This window comes from Physella acuta, unplaced genomic scaffold (assembly GCF_028476545.2).
Source record: "Physella acuta isolate Inbredline_101_S28 unplaced genomic scaffold, ASM2847654v3 ptg000187l, whole genome shotgun sequence".
NCBI lineage: Eukaryota > Metazoa > Mollusca > Gastropoda > Physidae > Physella > Physella acuta.
In genome coordinates this window covers 966,624-984,031 of record NW_026731706.1, presented here as the reverse complement: position 1 = coordinate 984,031, position 17,408 = coordinate 966,624, and the positions used below count along the sequence as shown (strand labels likewise).

General features: G+C 33.5%; 2 protein-coding genes across 10 annotated transcripts; one reads left to right on the top strand and one right to left on the bottom strand.

Moving 5' to 3' along the window:
- Positions 1-917: 917 nt before the first annotated feature.
- LOC131936785 (poly(A) RNA polymerase GLD2) lies at positions 918-9,245 on the bottom strand. The gene is made up of 13 exons (XM_059293850.1): positions 9,127-9,245; positions 7,612-7,840; positions 7,329-7,443; positions 5,779-5,893; positions 5,583-5,674; positions 5,330-5,393; positions 5,158-5,224; positions 4,929-5,005; positions 4,268-4,396; positions 3,437-3,483; positions 2,816-2,955; positions 2,267-2,361; positions 918-1,839 (listed from the first exon to the last, which is right to left on the bottom strand). The coding sequence occupies exons 2-13, from the start codon at positions 7,836-7,838 to the stop codon at positions 1,700-1,702; spliced, it is 1,308 nt and encodes a 435-aa protein (XP_059149833.1). The 5' UTR covers positions 7,839-7,840; positions 9,127-9,245; the 3' UTR covers positions 918-1,699.
- LOC131936786 (tRNA N(3)-methylcytidine methyltransferase METTL6-like) lies at positions 9,000-15,987 on the top strand. Of its 9 annotated transcripts, none has more exons than XM_059293857.1 (6): positions 9,000-9,023; positions 9,708-9,985; positions 10,486-10,620; positions 11,295-11,465; positions 14,280-14,421; positions 15,568-15,987. In XM_059293857.1, the coding sequence occupies exons 2-6, from the start codon at positions 9,734-9,736 to the stop codon at positions 15,840-15,842; spliced, it is 975 nt and encodes a 324-aa protein (XP_059149840.1). In that variant the 5' UTR covers positions 9,000-9,023; positions 9,708-9,733; the 3' UTR covers positions 15,843-15,987. The 9 variants fall into 9 exon arrangements, with proteins under 9 accessions (XP_059149840.1, XP_059149843.1, XP_059149839.1 ...); XM_059293860.1 differs by lacking the exon at positions 9,000-9,023 and adding an exon at positions 9,034-9,058 and having other exon boundaries at positions 9,733-9,985; XM_059293856.1 differs by lacking the exon at positions 9,000-9,023 and adding an exon at positions 9,034-9,058.
- Positions 15,988-17,408: the final 1,421 nt, after the last annotated feature.

The window sequence follows — 17,408 nt, the reverse complement described above, 5'->3', positions numbered from 1 at the left end:
CAATCAATAGTTAATTTCAGTTTGGACTACCTACTTATATCTATGGTGCAATTTTGTCAGATATATGGTGCAACATTATCACATATGGTGCAACATAAGTGACAGTCCAAATGTTACGTTTTATGTCAGTGTATTAACTTTGGATATTTTTTGATGGTCTAAACAAAGTTTCAAGGCCAATATTTACCAATGTTTTGACCATCCATACATCCAAAAGTAAAGTGTTGTGAGTTTTGAAATATGCTTTGTGATGTGTTAAATCATTTTGACAGTCCAAACATTTAAAAATTCATAGGTTCAGGCTGTCCATGCAATGTTACGACAATTGAAAGTTTTCACAGTTAAAATTATAATTATGTATTACTTCCCAAATATCCACCTTAGAATCCTAGTGGTGGGAAATCTTAAGAAAACATTTGTACAACTTTAGCTGCCTGTCTGGGGGGGGGGGGGGGGTGGGGGTAGTATCGTCCTTAACGACCTACTGAGTGTGCTTTAAAGCAAATATTTTCAGTGGCAGCATTGGTACTGTCGAATTCACAAATTATGAATTACTGAAAAGTAGAAAATAAAAAAAACTAAATAGCGGCGTATGATACGCCGCGGGTCGGCTTGTATTATAATATTATTCAAGGGGTGCCATATCTTGATTTTTATATGTACAGTGAATAAAATCTGAAGACATTCCTGCTTCATCTACTGTATGATGGATACCTCTGTATGCCATGCTTTGAAGAGAAGGTATCAATAACATTTCTTCATACTTACATATCAAAGGTGGCTGACATCCACATAAAACCCACAAGCATCCAGTTGAAACCCCCAAACTAACAGGTGAAACCCACTAACATAACAGGTGAAACTCAACCATACATATTCAATTAGATCAAACCAAAAAAAAAATAGAAACAATAAGAGGAGGTTGAGAAAATATATTTGGTCTTGTCATCAGTTTACATGTGCAAATGGTACACAACATGTATTACTGTCGGTCTTTAAACAAAATGTTTGAACTTGTCCATTATTACATCTAGATGTTAGGGAGTGCAGTCGTAGCTGAGATAACTGTCCGTAGCTATTCTTCAACCAGCTCGTCAAATAACGGTTTTGCTTCTCTTGTCATCAACAGACACAAGTTATTAGTGATGTATAAACAGTCATTGTAAAACGCTCTAAAACAGTGTAGTAAATGTGTTCTTAAATTAAAAACAAAACTGATAATATGAATGAAATTGATTTCCTTTGCTTTAAGCTGCTAATGATCACAGACAATTTCTAAAACTTTAGAGATTTGATCAATTTTTTAGAAACAAAAGTTTAAAGATTTGATCAATTTTTTAACTTGTGTTTCTAAAGAATTGATCAAATTTTAAAACTTTTTAAAATGAAGATATTGAGCTGCCCTAAAGAGTAAAAACAATGTTTTTCTCAGACGATTGGGGTACATCTTAGAAACAAAAAACAAATTAGGATATTCACAGAATGTACACTTGTTCAATATATTTACAAGGTTCAATCAATTTACATTCTTTGTAACAATCAGCTGCATAATGTTTAAATGCTACAATCCCGCTCTCAACTCACGCAGTCATTTTAAATAGATAGAATTATGGATGAAGGTAACGCAATGTCCCTGATGGGAATTTAAAAAAAAAACATAACAGTGGAGAATGGGTGAACAGAAATGATTTTGAAGATCTCAGAAAGGCCTGACAAACAGCTGACCAACATCTCTGGTTCTCTCAAGGACAGAGAAGCTCTGTGTGAAGACACGCAGTATTCTGGTGAAGACATACCCGTCAAACACAGACCGTGCTGTATTGCTGCGGTCAAATGGCTCTGCACAAAAAATAAAATAACATTCATTTTAATTAGTCAACTAAACAATAAAATAACATTCATTTTAATTAGTCAACTAAACAATAAAATAACATTTATTTTAATTAGTCAACTAAACAATGCCGAGTGAAGAGGTTTTATATTTTAATATTTTCCAGTTGAAAGAAACTGATGCTTTTAATATTATTTATTTGGTATCAGAATTAAAAATATTCAAAATCTCTGATTGGTCAAGTTAGTTAAAGTAAAGGTAGCTCAGAACTGACCCCATATATTTACAAATGCAGATTCCTCAGAAACAGGCTGACTCTTCTTTACCTCCCCTATTATTCTTTCTGTTCCAAAATAATTATCACAACTAGTTTGTTAATTTCTAAACCTAGGGCATGTACAACCTTGATTTAATTATTCACAAGACATGGTATACCTTCTATTCTTAAGTATTTCCACTGCACTGAGTTTGAGCCTAGGTCACAGCTATTTATAATTCCACCTGTTCTGACGCTGATGACATTGTCATACCTGAATGAAAATTCAACAGTTAAACTAAGTCATGAAAATGTCAACTAAGAAATCTTCCTTTAAACCAGAGGTTCCTAAAGTGGCTGATATTGGGTGTATTTGGGGGTTGATGAACTTGTATAGTCAAAGGGTTAAGAAAAAACCAATTGTTCTTACTACGACAAAGTTAACATATAGGTCACGATTACATTAAAATTTATGAACCAGATTAGTTACAACAGATCTTGAATTACAAAAAAATAAACTTAGGCCTATTTAAAATATCTATATTTCAAGGATATGGAATCATCAAACTTTTACAATAACTTAAAGTAGAGTAAATCACGAAGATTGTATCATCTACTGTATTAATTAGTATTAAAATACAATCAATTTATAATATTCTATTTTATACAGATCACAATCTTATAGATTTAATACTTCCCAGTCTGTATACCTTGCAGTTGTTACTTACTTGAAAATATTTCCATAATAATTTAAGAATCCCAAGAAAAGTTCTCCTAAAGTGGCTGTGTTTTTTGTGGTGAAACTTGCTGTCACCTCATCAAACTTCAATGACAACCTTCTCACATCTGTTTGAGTATTGAAGAGGTTCTGAAAATAGTACACAAACAAGAAAAAAAAAAATAATCATTTGCCAAGTACATATTTGAATAGGGGAGTAAATAAGGTACTACTTTATCAGTCTGTGAATGCTGTATTTTGTTTTAAAAAACTGCTTCTACTTCAATTACACACAATTTTTAATTATGAAAAATCGTCAGTGTGTGTATTATGTGATTAATTAATGACTGAAGTAAATAAAAAACAGTTGAAAAAACTATAAATGATGAGGTTTACAAGTTATTCACCTTATTACAATGATTTTAAAATATGCCCCATAAGCTAAAACAAACCACAACATCATGTCTTTAAAATAAAAATTAATACATAATATGACTGTTTTAAACTATTATTGAACATTTTAATTATGCAGTTTTGTTTGAATTCACCTTTTTACAAATTTAACTTAAGCTCATGTAACTGTGACTACAGATTGTCACTAAAGTTTTCCAAGTACAAATAAAATACTCACGGGTTTTAGTTTCTGTAGACATGGGAGGACAGGTGGGCTGATCCCAGCTAAAAGAAAGTCAAATAATTGATTCTTAAACCATGTTATAGATTCATGTTTGTTGCCATCAATATGTAATAGCTTGAGCTTTTAAACAATTCAATCATACTTTCTACAATCTGCTAATATTATTATAATTTCCTTTCATTATGCTAGTATGGCTTTACAGTAGTATTGGATCATAAGTTAAATCTAAATTAAATGCTTCTCATTTTAAAGAAAAAAATCACATTGTATTTACAAGACCATTTGAAATGGTGACTGTTTCTAAATGTATATATTACAATAACAAAAAAATTAACCTAAATAAATGTTAGTTGGATCTATAATTAAAATAGCTTCCCTCTGCCACCCAACACCATTTCTAGATAATCATAAAATGTACCTAATACATATCTGCTGCAAGTCTAATACTCTTTGTACTTACAAATGGTAAATACTAAACTAAACCTAAATTACAAAATGACGTATACTAAAAGAATAAAACTAAGTCTCAACTTTCAGCCTAATATACCTTTCAGCACATATTACTAACCAGTTCAGACCTGACTAGCTACACCAATAGATGATCTAACCACATGCTTACAAGTCAAGTTAAACAGCCACACCATACAAAATGGTGTTCATATTCTTCTAAAGTATCTGCGAGCCATTTTAAAGGAAATCTTTATCAAAATTCACTGAACCCGGTTATTAAACAAGATGAATGTCCATCAATATACCCAAGAAAATAGTCATAATACAAATAATGAGTCAAAAAACATTCCAACAACAACCTAAAAAACAAATTACCCTGCAAGTAGTGAATCAACATCAGAGTTAAAGAATAACTGGAGACTGTTTTTTTGCTAGCATCATTGATATCATGAAACCTGGCCCACTTTTTAATAAACAGCATCAGTGGCCTGACCCTCCAGTCCACTGAAACAAATTGGAGATAGTGTGTAAAAATCATAGCACATTACGTGAACAAGGAAATAGAAATGGTGAATTAACAATGATATAAAGCTATTCCATATTTTATTAGTGATGATCAATGTTCCCTCTAAGGGAAAAAATATCGTATGCAACGTATAATTTGTGTGTGCGGTGTTCTAAAAGTCTTATATAAGGATACAAGTATTTTACAAAATGACAGCGCGGCAGTTAAAAACTACTGCGCTGCCGTGCAACCGCGCAGCTTAGAGGGAACATAGGTGATGATATTGTATATTATGGAACGGTATGGTCTGATAGTAGACCACATGACAGCTAACCCAAAAGTCTCAAGTTCAGATTTCGAGCTCAAATAAGTAGGATTGCCTTGAGTCCACTCAGCTCTGTTGGGTACCTGACTTTAGGGAAAGGCAGCTGGACGTAGTGCTGACCACACTTACATGCTCAAGTGCTGAGGTAAGAAAAACAGGTGGATTGCAAAGTAGGAAAAGGTATTGTTACTATTAGATATACATACTGTAAGCATATGCACGTAACAGATGAGTATTTCTAACTCCAACTATATTGTTTATGTTCAGATCACACTCAACTTTTCTGAAGAGGAAACCAAAGGAAGCTTCAGTTAGACTGTAAACAGTTTCTAATAAAATTCATTCATTAAAATAAAATAATCTATTTTGATAAAGGCAGCTACTCATGTTTTGAACATGTTGAAAGTAATAACCAAATATTCCATAAAAACTTACGAAACATTGTCCAAAAATTTAAGAATTGGCACCTTTGCCTTTATCACCAAGGGCGACCTCATGAATGCTGAAAAAGACATTAAACTGATTATTATACTATCTCCCCCAAAAGTTTTATGCTTTTACTAGTTTTACATATTATTATAAAATATGGTTTGCATAACTATCTTACAACATTGTCGTAAAGCTCTTTCAACTGCTGTTAATATGAGGACAGCGTCCCTTTTTTGATCCACCTTAAAAAAAATGGAAAAAACCACCCAATTAATAAATGTAATTAAAAAATAGAGCAAACTTTTATCGTGAAATTTTAAAAAAATAATTTTTAATTAATTCAGGCAGTCTGAAGTTTGAGTGCAAATGGAAAATTTTCAAACAATTTAACACATTCAAAATAAAGCAATAAATATAAAAAAAAAATATACCTCTCTGTCAGTGATCATTAAACATAAATCAACATCACTTGTTTTGGTGGCAAAACCAGTCATACTAGATCCCACAATAAATAGTCGGCAATCTAAAAAAATAAAACAATTAAGTAAGAGACATCACTTCAGTTATAAACTTAATAAACAGGGAAGCTAAATTAAAACAGGATAACAAAATGATAAAAATACATACTTGGGAATGCTGCATTAACTATAGAGTAAAGACACTTCCGCAAATGCAGTTTCTTTTCAAAATCCTCATCATTCATGTGGGCTGACAGAAAATAATCCCATATTGAAACTGTGATCTGAAAGATAACAAATATTTTAGTAGTGCAAATATCCTGTGATAAGAGAAAATTAGTCAGTGTGTCAAAATGTCTGTGTGTTATAAAGCAGTTAGAACAACCTTGAGGGTGTTAATGTATAGTATATTGTTACTGTTAAGCAGTAAGCCAGTTGTTTTACATGTGACAATACACTGAGTTTCCAATGTTGAATAATGTTTAGATAGATTTATCCAACCAGATTTTTTCTGTCTATAATTTATGTTATACTTGATAGCAAATGTATTTTAAACCACCAATACCAAATATTTTGCAGAATATTTAACGATTTTATTGAAATGTAAGTTAACCCTTTGAGCCCTGGCCTCCCTGACCTAATTTCTCCCATTTCCTGACCTAATTTCTCCTTTTTACTGAGTTTCCATGCTCAAATCGATTTTCACTTATCTGCTTCTAACTTTGCCTATAACTTTTGAACCGTTTGAGATAATCAAGCCAAATTTGGTATCCAGACTCAGGATCAAACAACAATGCAGCAAGATTCTGAAATTCTTAATTTTTTTACAATGTTTGAACAGAACAATGTATATAAAATTAACACATCATTATTGCTTTGATAGAAAATAGAAGAAACCAATTTACATTTAGTAATTGTTTTGTTATTATTGATACCTGGCCATACTAGTTCAACGCCAAAGGTCCACTTTTGTGTGATAACTTTCAAAACAGTTATCACTGCCAGACCCGAAGCAAAGAAAAAATTCGCATGTTTTGCACCAGTAAACATTTTTTTTCGTTTCGGCAAGTCTTTGTTCTTGACACCACGTGCATCAGAACGTACTTGAACAGTTTCATTATCACTGTCAATTTCAATGTCACTGTGTTCAGTCTCAAATTCAACGTCACTATCATCACAATATAGACTAGGAATATTATCTTCTTCATCAGAATCAATTAGTTGTATTGCCTGAGATGCAGTCATTCTACTTCTTTTGTTGATATTTCAGTCTTTTGCTTCATGTTTTGCACCAACTTTATACGATGAAGTCGACGGCTGTGACTCAGCTTTTCGTTTCGGCGGCATTGCTACGAAATGTAAACACTTTCACTTTTCCTAAAAATCAATTTTTAAAATCTTAATCCCGCACTCAAAAGACATATGCGCAGTTTAAGTCAGTCTTCCGCTAATTATATTTAATTAGACGGTATACCAGCCGCTAGGAATATGAGCTAGATCATCGGGCTCATAAAAACCGGCTTTTCGGACACATATGCCTAATTTTGAAGCCGGTTTACCGGCCTGGCGGGCTCAAAGCGTTAAAAGCAAGTTGAATGAGTGAGAGAAATTGAAAAAAAAAACTATGGTAAAATAAGTAAAATAGGGTAACAAAAGAGGAAACTTAATGCTCAATTTAATGAAAAAACAAACAACAGAAGACAGATCTACTGAACAAACCTGCTCTGTGCCTTTATTAACAGGAACTAGAAAATTCCCTTCAGATGGTGGAGCTTCTGTTCGCACCTTTTTTTTGTCAGGTGGCACTGACTCTGTTTCGCTGTCATTTTTCCGTCTAGAGAAAGTTATTACAGCTTTAAAAATGAATTCAAAAATTCAAATAATTGTAGAGTAAACACTTATAAATTGTCAATTTAAAGCAATTATTACTATCTGGCTGATAAATAAAATTCAAATCAGCTAATGAAACTGCTAAGCCAAAAGTTGATCAACACTAACTTACTTGTGCCCAGAAAATCTATCTGGACCTCCTACAGGAGTGCGTGGCATGGGAGCTCTGGCATTGAGCATGGGAGCATTGCGAGGGAATGGAGATCTTGCATTATGCTTGGTGAGATTTTGGAGATAGAGTTGCTGGATGACCCCAAAAGGCGGGGGTTGCATTATATGAGGCCGTTGGTGTCTAAATGAAGCCATAAAACCCGATGGTAGCAAAAAATTTGGATTCATAGCTGCGTAGAGTTTTAAAATTTTTTAATTTTAGATATAATAATTAGCAAATATGAATAATTAGAAATGTAATCAGCTGCTACAAACATTTTATCTCTTCTAAATGATTCTGTATGGTTATTAGCTGAAACTGATAATTATAAGGTCTAATGATAAACTGATTATTAAAAGAACAAATAATATTAATACAGAGGCTTAATAAATTAGGGGTAATGTTTTTTGGTTTTTAGCTCAATTTAAATAAATAATCTTGTATTATTAACATTTTGTATGTGTACTTTATAGCAATGAAAAGAAAAGAATAGGGGAGATTATCTTTAAAAAGACGCTACATCTGGATGAGGCTTAGCTCGTCCTGGTGACATAAAAATGTCCATCTACATTTCGGGTCGCTTTCAATTGCTCATATCCTTCTATGGGTAATTCAATGAATCAAAATTTGACATGAAGAATGGTCATATGAAATAATCAGAAATATGAATGGACATAGGCCCTATTTAAATTTAATTATTTACAGCCAATTTTATGTTTCTGTCTGTAGGCCTGTAGGCTACAAAACATCCAAATTACTGCAATTACTATTCCAAAGTGAGAGTTACTGAGGTGTTCATATAATAAAAGTCAGGCCTACTTTTAATAAGTTACTACTGACTAGATAGATCTACTACTAGATTCTAGATCTACTCAGCGGTTTTACCCCGCTTTTACCTTTTTTAGTTTAATGTCTTAACTAAGACTTAATAAGAGTAAGACAGTCTTAGCCTTCCCTAACTGCCTTAACTGGCCCTTAACTTATACTATACTTTTTAACTTAATAAAGATTAAGCCTAAATAAAAATAAATCTAGAAGTCTACACAATTCTAGCTACAGCTAGATCTACCTTATGATATGATTATGCCTTATTATTATAATATTATTAAGTCAACTTTTACTTTAATTAAGTGGAAGTGTCCTTTATTTCATATTTTTTAGGCCTATTATTTAAGCCTAACTTACTAGTAAGGATCTTTAGACTTTAATGGTCAATGGAACTAAAAATTGTGGGCTAAAAGTAAATACAAATAATACAGACGGCTAAGGATTGAATACATTTAATTTAAGTGTCAAACTTTGTTTTATTTCTCGGTAGCCTAATGTTTTGGTTGTTACAAATACCATCTGTTTCTGTATGAATGACTCAAAACGTAACCGTTCCACAATCACATGCAACACAAAAATAGTTATGAGAACTAGAGTCTAACTATTAGAAATCTAGATTGGATTGCAATTAATTAACCAGTTTTTAACCTGTAAAGGTTAAATGAATGTCCGATGTGTTGTAAAACGGCCTTAATTTCAAAATATTAACTATTTTGATCCGAATAGAAAATTGACGTTGTTTTGGCCCGAAGGCTTTCTAAAAAACGGTCCAAAATTTTTTATTGTAAAGCTAAGTTACGAAACTTACCAAAATAATTCTTAAAAATATAGATCTAGAATCTTATCTAGATTAGATCTCGGTCTTTATCTTTCTAAATTAAAATTTAAATAAAAGTTAATTGTAGCCTCAGTCTATTCGATTCTAGATCTAGATCTGAGATCTAGATTACTAAATAAATTACCAGGGATAAATTACTAAATTACTAAATAAATACTAAATTTCTTATTATTAGGACTAGGCCTATCACCACAATAGGCCTACTATTAGTAATTACTATAGGCCTATTATTAAATATTATATTATTATTATATTTTATATCACACCCTCAAAAATGTATTAATTAATAAATAGGCCTAATTAAGTAATTAATTAGTAGGCCTAGGCCTACTACTAACTACTAGATCTAGATTCTAGGACCTAATCAATTTTATTTTAATAATTTTAATAGGTCTATAAAATACTTTCAAAATCAGAATGAAAAATTCAGAAACAAGACTGAAATGTACAAATACAGAAATCCAAGTTTCATGCCCTGTGCCTAGAAGACTTTCAGAAGAAGAGTTAAACAAACTTTCAGTTGACCAAATTTGCCTGTCAGAATTTAAACAGCAAAAGCTTGAAGCAGAGGCCCAGAAAAATTGGGATTTATTTTATAAGAGGAATACTACAAAATTCTTTAAAGACCGACATTGGACAAAAAGAGAATTTGAAGATCTTCCAAATCATGTAAATTTAATTAGGATTTATCAGTTTTAGTTTCCATTAAAAAGTACTTAAACAGACCATTGAATTTTTAATAATAATGTCCATGTGCAGTGGCATAGGCGGGGGGGGGGGTGGGGGGGGGGGGGGTCATAACCCCCCCCATCCCCCCCATAGACCCCTCGGTATATAAATAAAAAGTATGAGGGGGGTGCAAATTGAAAGTTTGAGGGGGGGTGGAAATAGAAAGTTTGAGAGGGGGGAGGGGGGTGCAAATCAAAAGTTTGAGGGGAGGGGGTGCAATTCGAAAGTTTGAGAGGGTGGGGGGGGGGGTGCAAATCGAAAGTTTGTCCCCGGGTAAAAATTGGAACCCCCCCCCCCTTGAGACGATCCTGGCTGAGCCACTGTCCATGTGTGTATGTTATGCAGATCTAGAATCTACATGTAATATTTATTACATTTAGTCTTGGATTTAGTTTTTCAATTTTGATTTAAATGATAAGTCGAATTGTTTTTATGCACAGAACCAACATGAGACAAAGGTATTGTTTGAGGTTGGATGTGGTGTAGGCAACTTTATGTTTCCATTACTAGAAGAAGACAAGCATCTCTACTTTTATGCATGTGACTTTTCCCCAAGAGCAGTTGAATTTGTAAAGGTAAATTCTTTTATATTCAAAGTATTTTTTGAAGGCTATCAAATTTTTTCTACAAGTTTTTTTAAAGGGGTTGTTTGCTAATATGTCACACAACCTTAAAAGTCATATGCCTCTCTAATAGGCTATCGTAGCACATGGGGTTCTACTTTTTAGGCATCCTGCATTGGAGGTTTGGCTGCTTCTTCAATCAATATTCTAACCGCACTAGGGGTGGCGTCTGGCCCCCTGGCCTTCATGTGTTGCAGAATGTCTTGGTCTCATCTAAGAGCACTATTGCTACATTTGTTTAAAAGGGATTGTTCTACCTCACTGTTGCAGAGCAAACATACACTCAAAGTTTTCACACACCACTGGGGGGTTCTGGTTGCTAGTGCGAACAAACTTGGCACCCCAAAACCTAAGATATGATAAATATTTTGTCGTTTTCTTATAGTTAAATAAACCAGTTCTAGAAAACAAGGTCACATGTCTAAAATATTGATTGATAATATCCATATCCACACCGTAGCGAAACATGGGTATAAGCTAGTATATATATATATATATATATATATATATATATATATATATATATATATATATATATATATATATATATATATATATATATATATATATATATTTAAGCACACACCTTAATTAGAATGTTTAAAAATAACTTTCTTATTTTCCAGTCTCATCCTGCTTATGACATTTGCGGGTGCACTGCTTTTCAATGTGATATCACTAAAGATGATATAACAAAGTCAGTCCCTGAAAGTTCTGTGCACATAGCCACATTAATTTTTGTTTTATCTGCCATACATCCAGAGAAGATGGTGGAAGCTGTACATAATGTAGCCAAGGTAACAATAACCTAATGTTATAGTGTTATGTTAAAAATAAAACAAATTTATAAACATTTTTCATAATAAGCTTTTAAATGCACTGAATACATTTAATCTTGTTATCTCCCCTTTTCATAATTCAATTTATATTTTTTTTAAATCAAATTTTAATGACTAACCTAATGTCTAGATTAAAAACAGATATTCTTGCATTATCACTGGAGACAAATGTATCTGAAATGAAATTTTTGCATTAGAAGTAGGTCAAAATTAACAAAATCATGTTATAAGATTTGCCACATCCCACAAACTAAGAAAACAACAGACACTGCTAACTAAATATAAGCTTCTAATGACATGTTCCATTAAAGATGTGCTTGTTTTCTGTTTAATCTTAATTTGCTAGTTAATTGTAACAATAAAATACTATGACAATCAATGTATAGTTCTTGTTTTTAAACTTATTGTATTGTTAATATTTTATGTTAGTGCAACTTACTTTGCTTGCTCATTCCTTTTTAAAGGTTTACTATCTTGATAATTACTTACTTTTAGTTTTTATGAAAAATATTGATGGATTAGAATAAAAGAATAAAGTAGTTTAGCAATATATGTGATCCTCCAAAATTAAATGAGGGGTTCAATTTTGAGATTTTACTTCATTCTAACCTTTCAATTATATCCGGATAGGAGATTGGTACAAAATCTTATTTAAATTTGTCTTTTTAATTTATTTTCTAGTAGTAAAGCAATGTTTTGGTACATTGATAATTGATAATTAATTCAAAATTTCTCTTAAATTGTATTTTTTTACAAATTTATATAAATTATTTCTCTTTTATTATCTATAACGTATCCTTTGTTCAATTGACTATGAAATTAAAGATTTTCGTTAATGAGTAGCACTGTACTTTAGATTTGAAAAAGTTTGTTTTGTTTTCACATCACTGTATTAACCTTAATGTTTAATATCCAACGCATGAAAAAATATTTTAATTTTTTTTTCTATAGAGTTTATGTTTATTAAAATACTTTTGTGTGTGTTCCATTAGACTCTGAAACCAGGTGGTCTGTTGCTAGTCAGAGACTCTGGGCTATAGAGTTTATGTTTATTAAACTACTTTTGTGTATGTTCCATTAGACTCTGAAACCAGGTGGTCTGTTGTTAGTCAGAGACTCTGGGCTATAGAGTTTATGTTTATTAAAATACTTTTGTGTGTGTTCCATTAGACTCTGAAACCAGGTGGTCTGTTGTTAGTCAGAAACTATGGGCTATAGAGTTTATGTTTATTAAACTACTTTTGTGTGTGTTCCATTAGACTCTGAAACCAGGTGGTCTGTTGCTAGTCAGAGACTCTGGGCTATAGAGTTTATGTTTATTAAAATACTTTTGTGTGTGTTCCATTAGACTCTGAAACCAGGTGGTCTGTTGTTAGTCAGAGACTCTGGGCTATAGAATGTATGTTTATTAAAATACTTTTGTGTGTGTTCCATTAGACTCTGAAACCAGGTGGTCTGTTGTTAGTCAGAGACTCTGGGCTATAGAGTTTATGTTTATTAAAATACTTTTGTGTGTGTTCCATTAGACTCTGAAACCAGGTGGTCTGTTGTTAGTCAGAGACTCTGGGCTATAGAGTTTATGTTTATTAAAATACTTTTGTGTATGTTCCATTAGACTCTGAAACCAGGTGGTCTGTTGTTAGTCAGAGACTCTGGGCTATAGAGTTTATGTTTATTAAAATACTTTTGTGTGTGTTCCATTAGACTCTGAAACCAGGTGGTCTGTTGTTAGTCAGAGACTCTGGGCTATAGAGTTTATGTTTATTAAAATACTTTTGTGTGTGTTCCATTAGACTCTGAAACCAGGTGGTCTGTTGTTAGTCAGAGACTCTGGGCTATAGAGTTTATGTTTATTAAAATACTTTTGTGTGTGTTCCATTAGACTCTGAAACCAGGTGGTCTGTTGCTAGTCAGAGACTCTGGGCTATAGAGTTTATGTTTATTAAAATACTTTTGTGTGTGTTCCATTAGACTCTGAAACCAGGTGGTCTGTTGTTAGTCAGAGACTCTGGGCTATAGAATGTATGTTTATTAAAATACTTTTGTGTGTGTTCCATTAGACTCTGAAACCAGGTGGTCTGTTGTTAGTCAGAGACTCTGGGCTATAGAGTTTATGTTTATTAAAATACTTTTGTGTGTGTTCCATTAGACTCTGAAACCAGGTGGTCTGTTGTTAGTCAGAGACTCTGGGCTATAGAGTTTATGTTTATTAAAATACTTTTGTGTATGTTCCATTAGACTCTGAAACCAGGTGGTCTGTTGTTAGTCAGAGACTCTGGGCTATAGAGTTTATGTTTATTAAAATACTTTTGTGTGTGTTCCATTAGACTCTGAAACCAGGTGGTCTGTTGTTAGTCAGAGACTCTGGGCTATAGAGTTTATGTTTATTAAAATACTTTTGTGTGTGTTCCATTAGACTCTGAAACCAGGTGGTCTGTTGTTAGTCAGAGACTCTGGGCTATAGAGTTTATGTTTATTAAAATACTTTTGTGTGTGTTCCATTAGACTCTGAAACCAGGTGGTCTGTTGCTAGTCAGAGACTCTGGGCTATAGAGTTTATGTTTATTAAAATACTTTTGTGTGTGTTCCATTAGACTCTGAAACCAGGTGGTCTGTTGTTAGTCAGAGACTCTGGGCTATAGAGTTTATGTTTATTAAAATACTTTTGTGTGTGTTCCATTAGACTCTGAAACCAGGTGGTCTGTTGTTAGTCAGAGACTCTGGGCTATAGAGTTTATGTTTATTAAAATACTTTTGTGTGTGTTCCATTAGACTCTGAAACCAGGTGGTCTGTTGTTAGTCAGAGACTACGGGCTGTATGACCACGCCATGCTGCGCTTCTCCAAGGGCCACAAGCTGGGGGAGTGTTTCTATGTTAGACAGGACGGCACAAGAGCCTACTACTTTTCGTTAGGTACATTTTTTGTCAAGTTGTAATTTGAAACTGGGAAGCTGTTGAGAACATTCCTGGAAAGGTTTTTGCAAAAAAAAAAAAAAAAAAATTAAACTTTGGAGGGGTACTACATTAGTTCAACTATCAAACTGCAACTCTGTATAACCAGCAATGCTGTGGGCTCGCCTATGAGCACTATAGCACCCATTGTTAATTTCAGGCATCTCTTTGGGGGGCACCATTGCTACTGCCCCACCCCTTTCTCTCCATGGAGAAAAGTCTGAAAGAAACACTGATGGCGCTTACATTTGTTTTAAAGAGCACGCTTTTAAATGCACTGAAAATAAGAAAATACAATTAATTTACTTTCTTTAATAACAAGTTTTATCGCTAAAATATGTAAAAGATCTCATCAGCAATCCAAGCTTTTAATAAAGAAAATTAGTTTTATTTTCTTATTTTCTGTGCATTTAAAAGAAGCTTGTTGCTGTGAAGGTTTTTTATATTTGTTTTATTTTCCACTTTTTAGTAATTCCTAATTTATGAACTCGACATGACTAAAACTATTTGCTTTAAGACACCATCAGTAGCTTGCAATATCTGAAAGACTGTAATCTGCCCTGTGAATGCAGCCATCCTTGACCACAAAAAAACAGACAACAGCAAGCTGATATAGCAAAGGATAGCTCTTAATCGTACTACCTGCAGTTAGTTCAAAGCCTTTAAAAAGTCTATTATCTGCCCCTAATAGCCTTCCCTAGATCAACCGCTCTAGTTATCTCTCCTCCTGTTATTGAATATAGTAATCTATTAAGTGATTTAATTTTATCTCCCCTAGTCTTTATGCATTTTTAATGACTAATTAAAGATCTAATAAAATAAAAAAATAGATAGACTTGAATTATCATCAATGTGGAACCTATCTGGAAAGTTTGATCAAAATTGCTGCATTAGAAGTGGGGCAAAATTGAGTTACAAGATTTGCCACAAACCCACAAACAAACAAATAGACGTTACAATCTAAATATTAGCTTGTAAAAAATACTTGATTGGTATTACATTATGAAACCCTTAAAAAATATTGCATCATTTTGGTGTGTAGGACTAGATGGCATCAACTTGCAACCAGTAAACTAGTCGATAATAAATTGTGCATTTTTGTTTCAGAAAAGCTCAACTCAATTATGGAAATTGCAGGTCTAAAAACAGTGACGAGTGTTTACATACAGAGGTCAACTGTCAACAAAAAAGAGGGCCTCAATGTCCCTAGGATCTTTGTCCAGGGTAAATTCATGAAAACTCCACCCGAGGACACATCAGCAGAGGAGAGTGTCATGTCAGGCGCTGGTGACGACAGCGACAACTCAAAGACATTTGAGAAATTGATTAGCTCTTTGAACAACGTCAGCTTGGATCCACCGGGAGAGAGGGATACAAGCTGATCAATGTTGCTGTACTTGAGGATTTACGCACAGGAGCGCAGTTGGGTTGAACTGATGCTGAACAGTGCTGGAATAGTTGTTCACTAAGTGAACTTGAACCCAGTCAATGAATCAATCAGTCTAATATAAAGCTCAATAAAGCTGCTAAATATAAATTTTTAATTTTTTGTCATTGTTATACTTTTTATTACATTCTTCTTTGTAAAAATATATTGAAAAAAACTGATGCAGTTAGCAAATACCTCACAATGCTAGCGCAATCCAAATATAAAATAGTCACTATTGCTTAAGTATGGCGTGGTTAATTGGTAGAGCTTACAACTGCTCCTAAGTCCACCCAGCTGCTGACCATACTATCCCCTGTATGCTGAGGTCTTTAAACATGAACTATCTACTCCATGTGTCTTGGGCACAAAAAATACAAATAGAAGATGATGATAGAATACCTGATTATTTTATCTAAGATCTTTATCACCACACCTTTAATTTCTTATCATTTATTCCTGCACACATCATTTGTACAATGTAAAAAAGATAACCAACACCAGCTTCTTGACAGTTTTATTGAAATCTTTAAAAAGAGCTCAGCAGTTACCTAGTAAAGGGGATGAAATTGTCGTATGATGTCACACAATCACTGTACTGTCACTCAGACAATCACTGTACTGTCATGTCACACAATCACTGTACTGTTATGTCACACAATCACTGTACTGTCATCACACAATCACGGTACTGTCATCACACAATCACTGTACTGTTATGTCACACAATCACTGTACTGTCATCACACAATCACTGTACTGTCATCACACAATCACGGTACTGTCATCACACAATCACGGTACTGTCATCACACAATCGCTGTACTGTTATGTCACAATTGCTGTACTGTCATCACACAATCACTGTACTGTTATGTCACACAATCACTGTACTGTCATCACACAATCATGGTACTGTCATCACACAATCACGGTACTGTCATCACACAATCACTGTACTGTCATCACACAATCACTGTACTGTCATCACACAATCACTGTACTGTTATGTCACAATTGCTGTACTGTCATCACACAATCACTGTACTGTTATGTCACACAATCACTGTACTGTCATCACACAATCATGGTACTGTCATCACACAATCACGGTACTGTCATCACACAATCACGGTACTGTCATGTCACTCACACAATCACTGTACTGTCATGTCACTCACACAATCACTGTACAGTTATGTCACAATTGCTGTACTTTGATCACACAATCACTGTACTGTCATCACACAATCACTGTGCTGTCAAGTCACACAATCACTGTACTGTTATGTCACTCACACAATCACTGTCATGTCACACAATCACTTTACAGTCATGTCACACAATCATTGTACTGTCATATCACACAATCACTACTGTCATGTCACACAATCACTGTACTGTCATGTTACTCACACAATCACTGTACTGTCATTTCACACAATCATTGTACTGTCATATTACACAATCACTGTACTGTCATGTCACTCACACAATCATTGTACTGTCATGTCACACAATC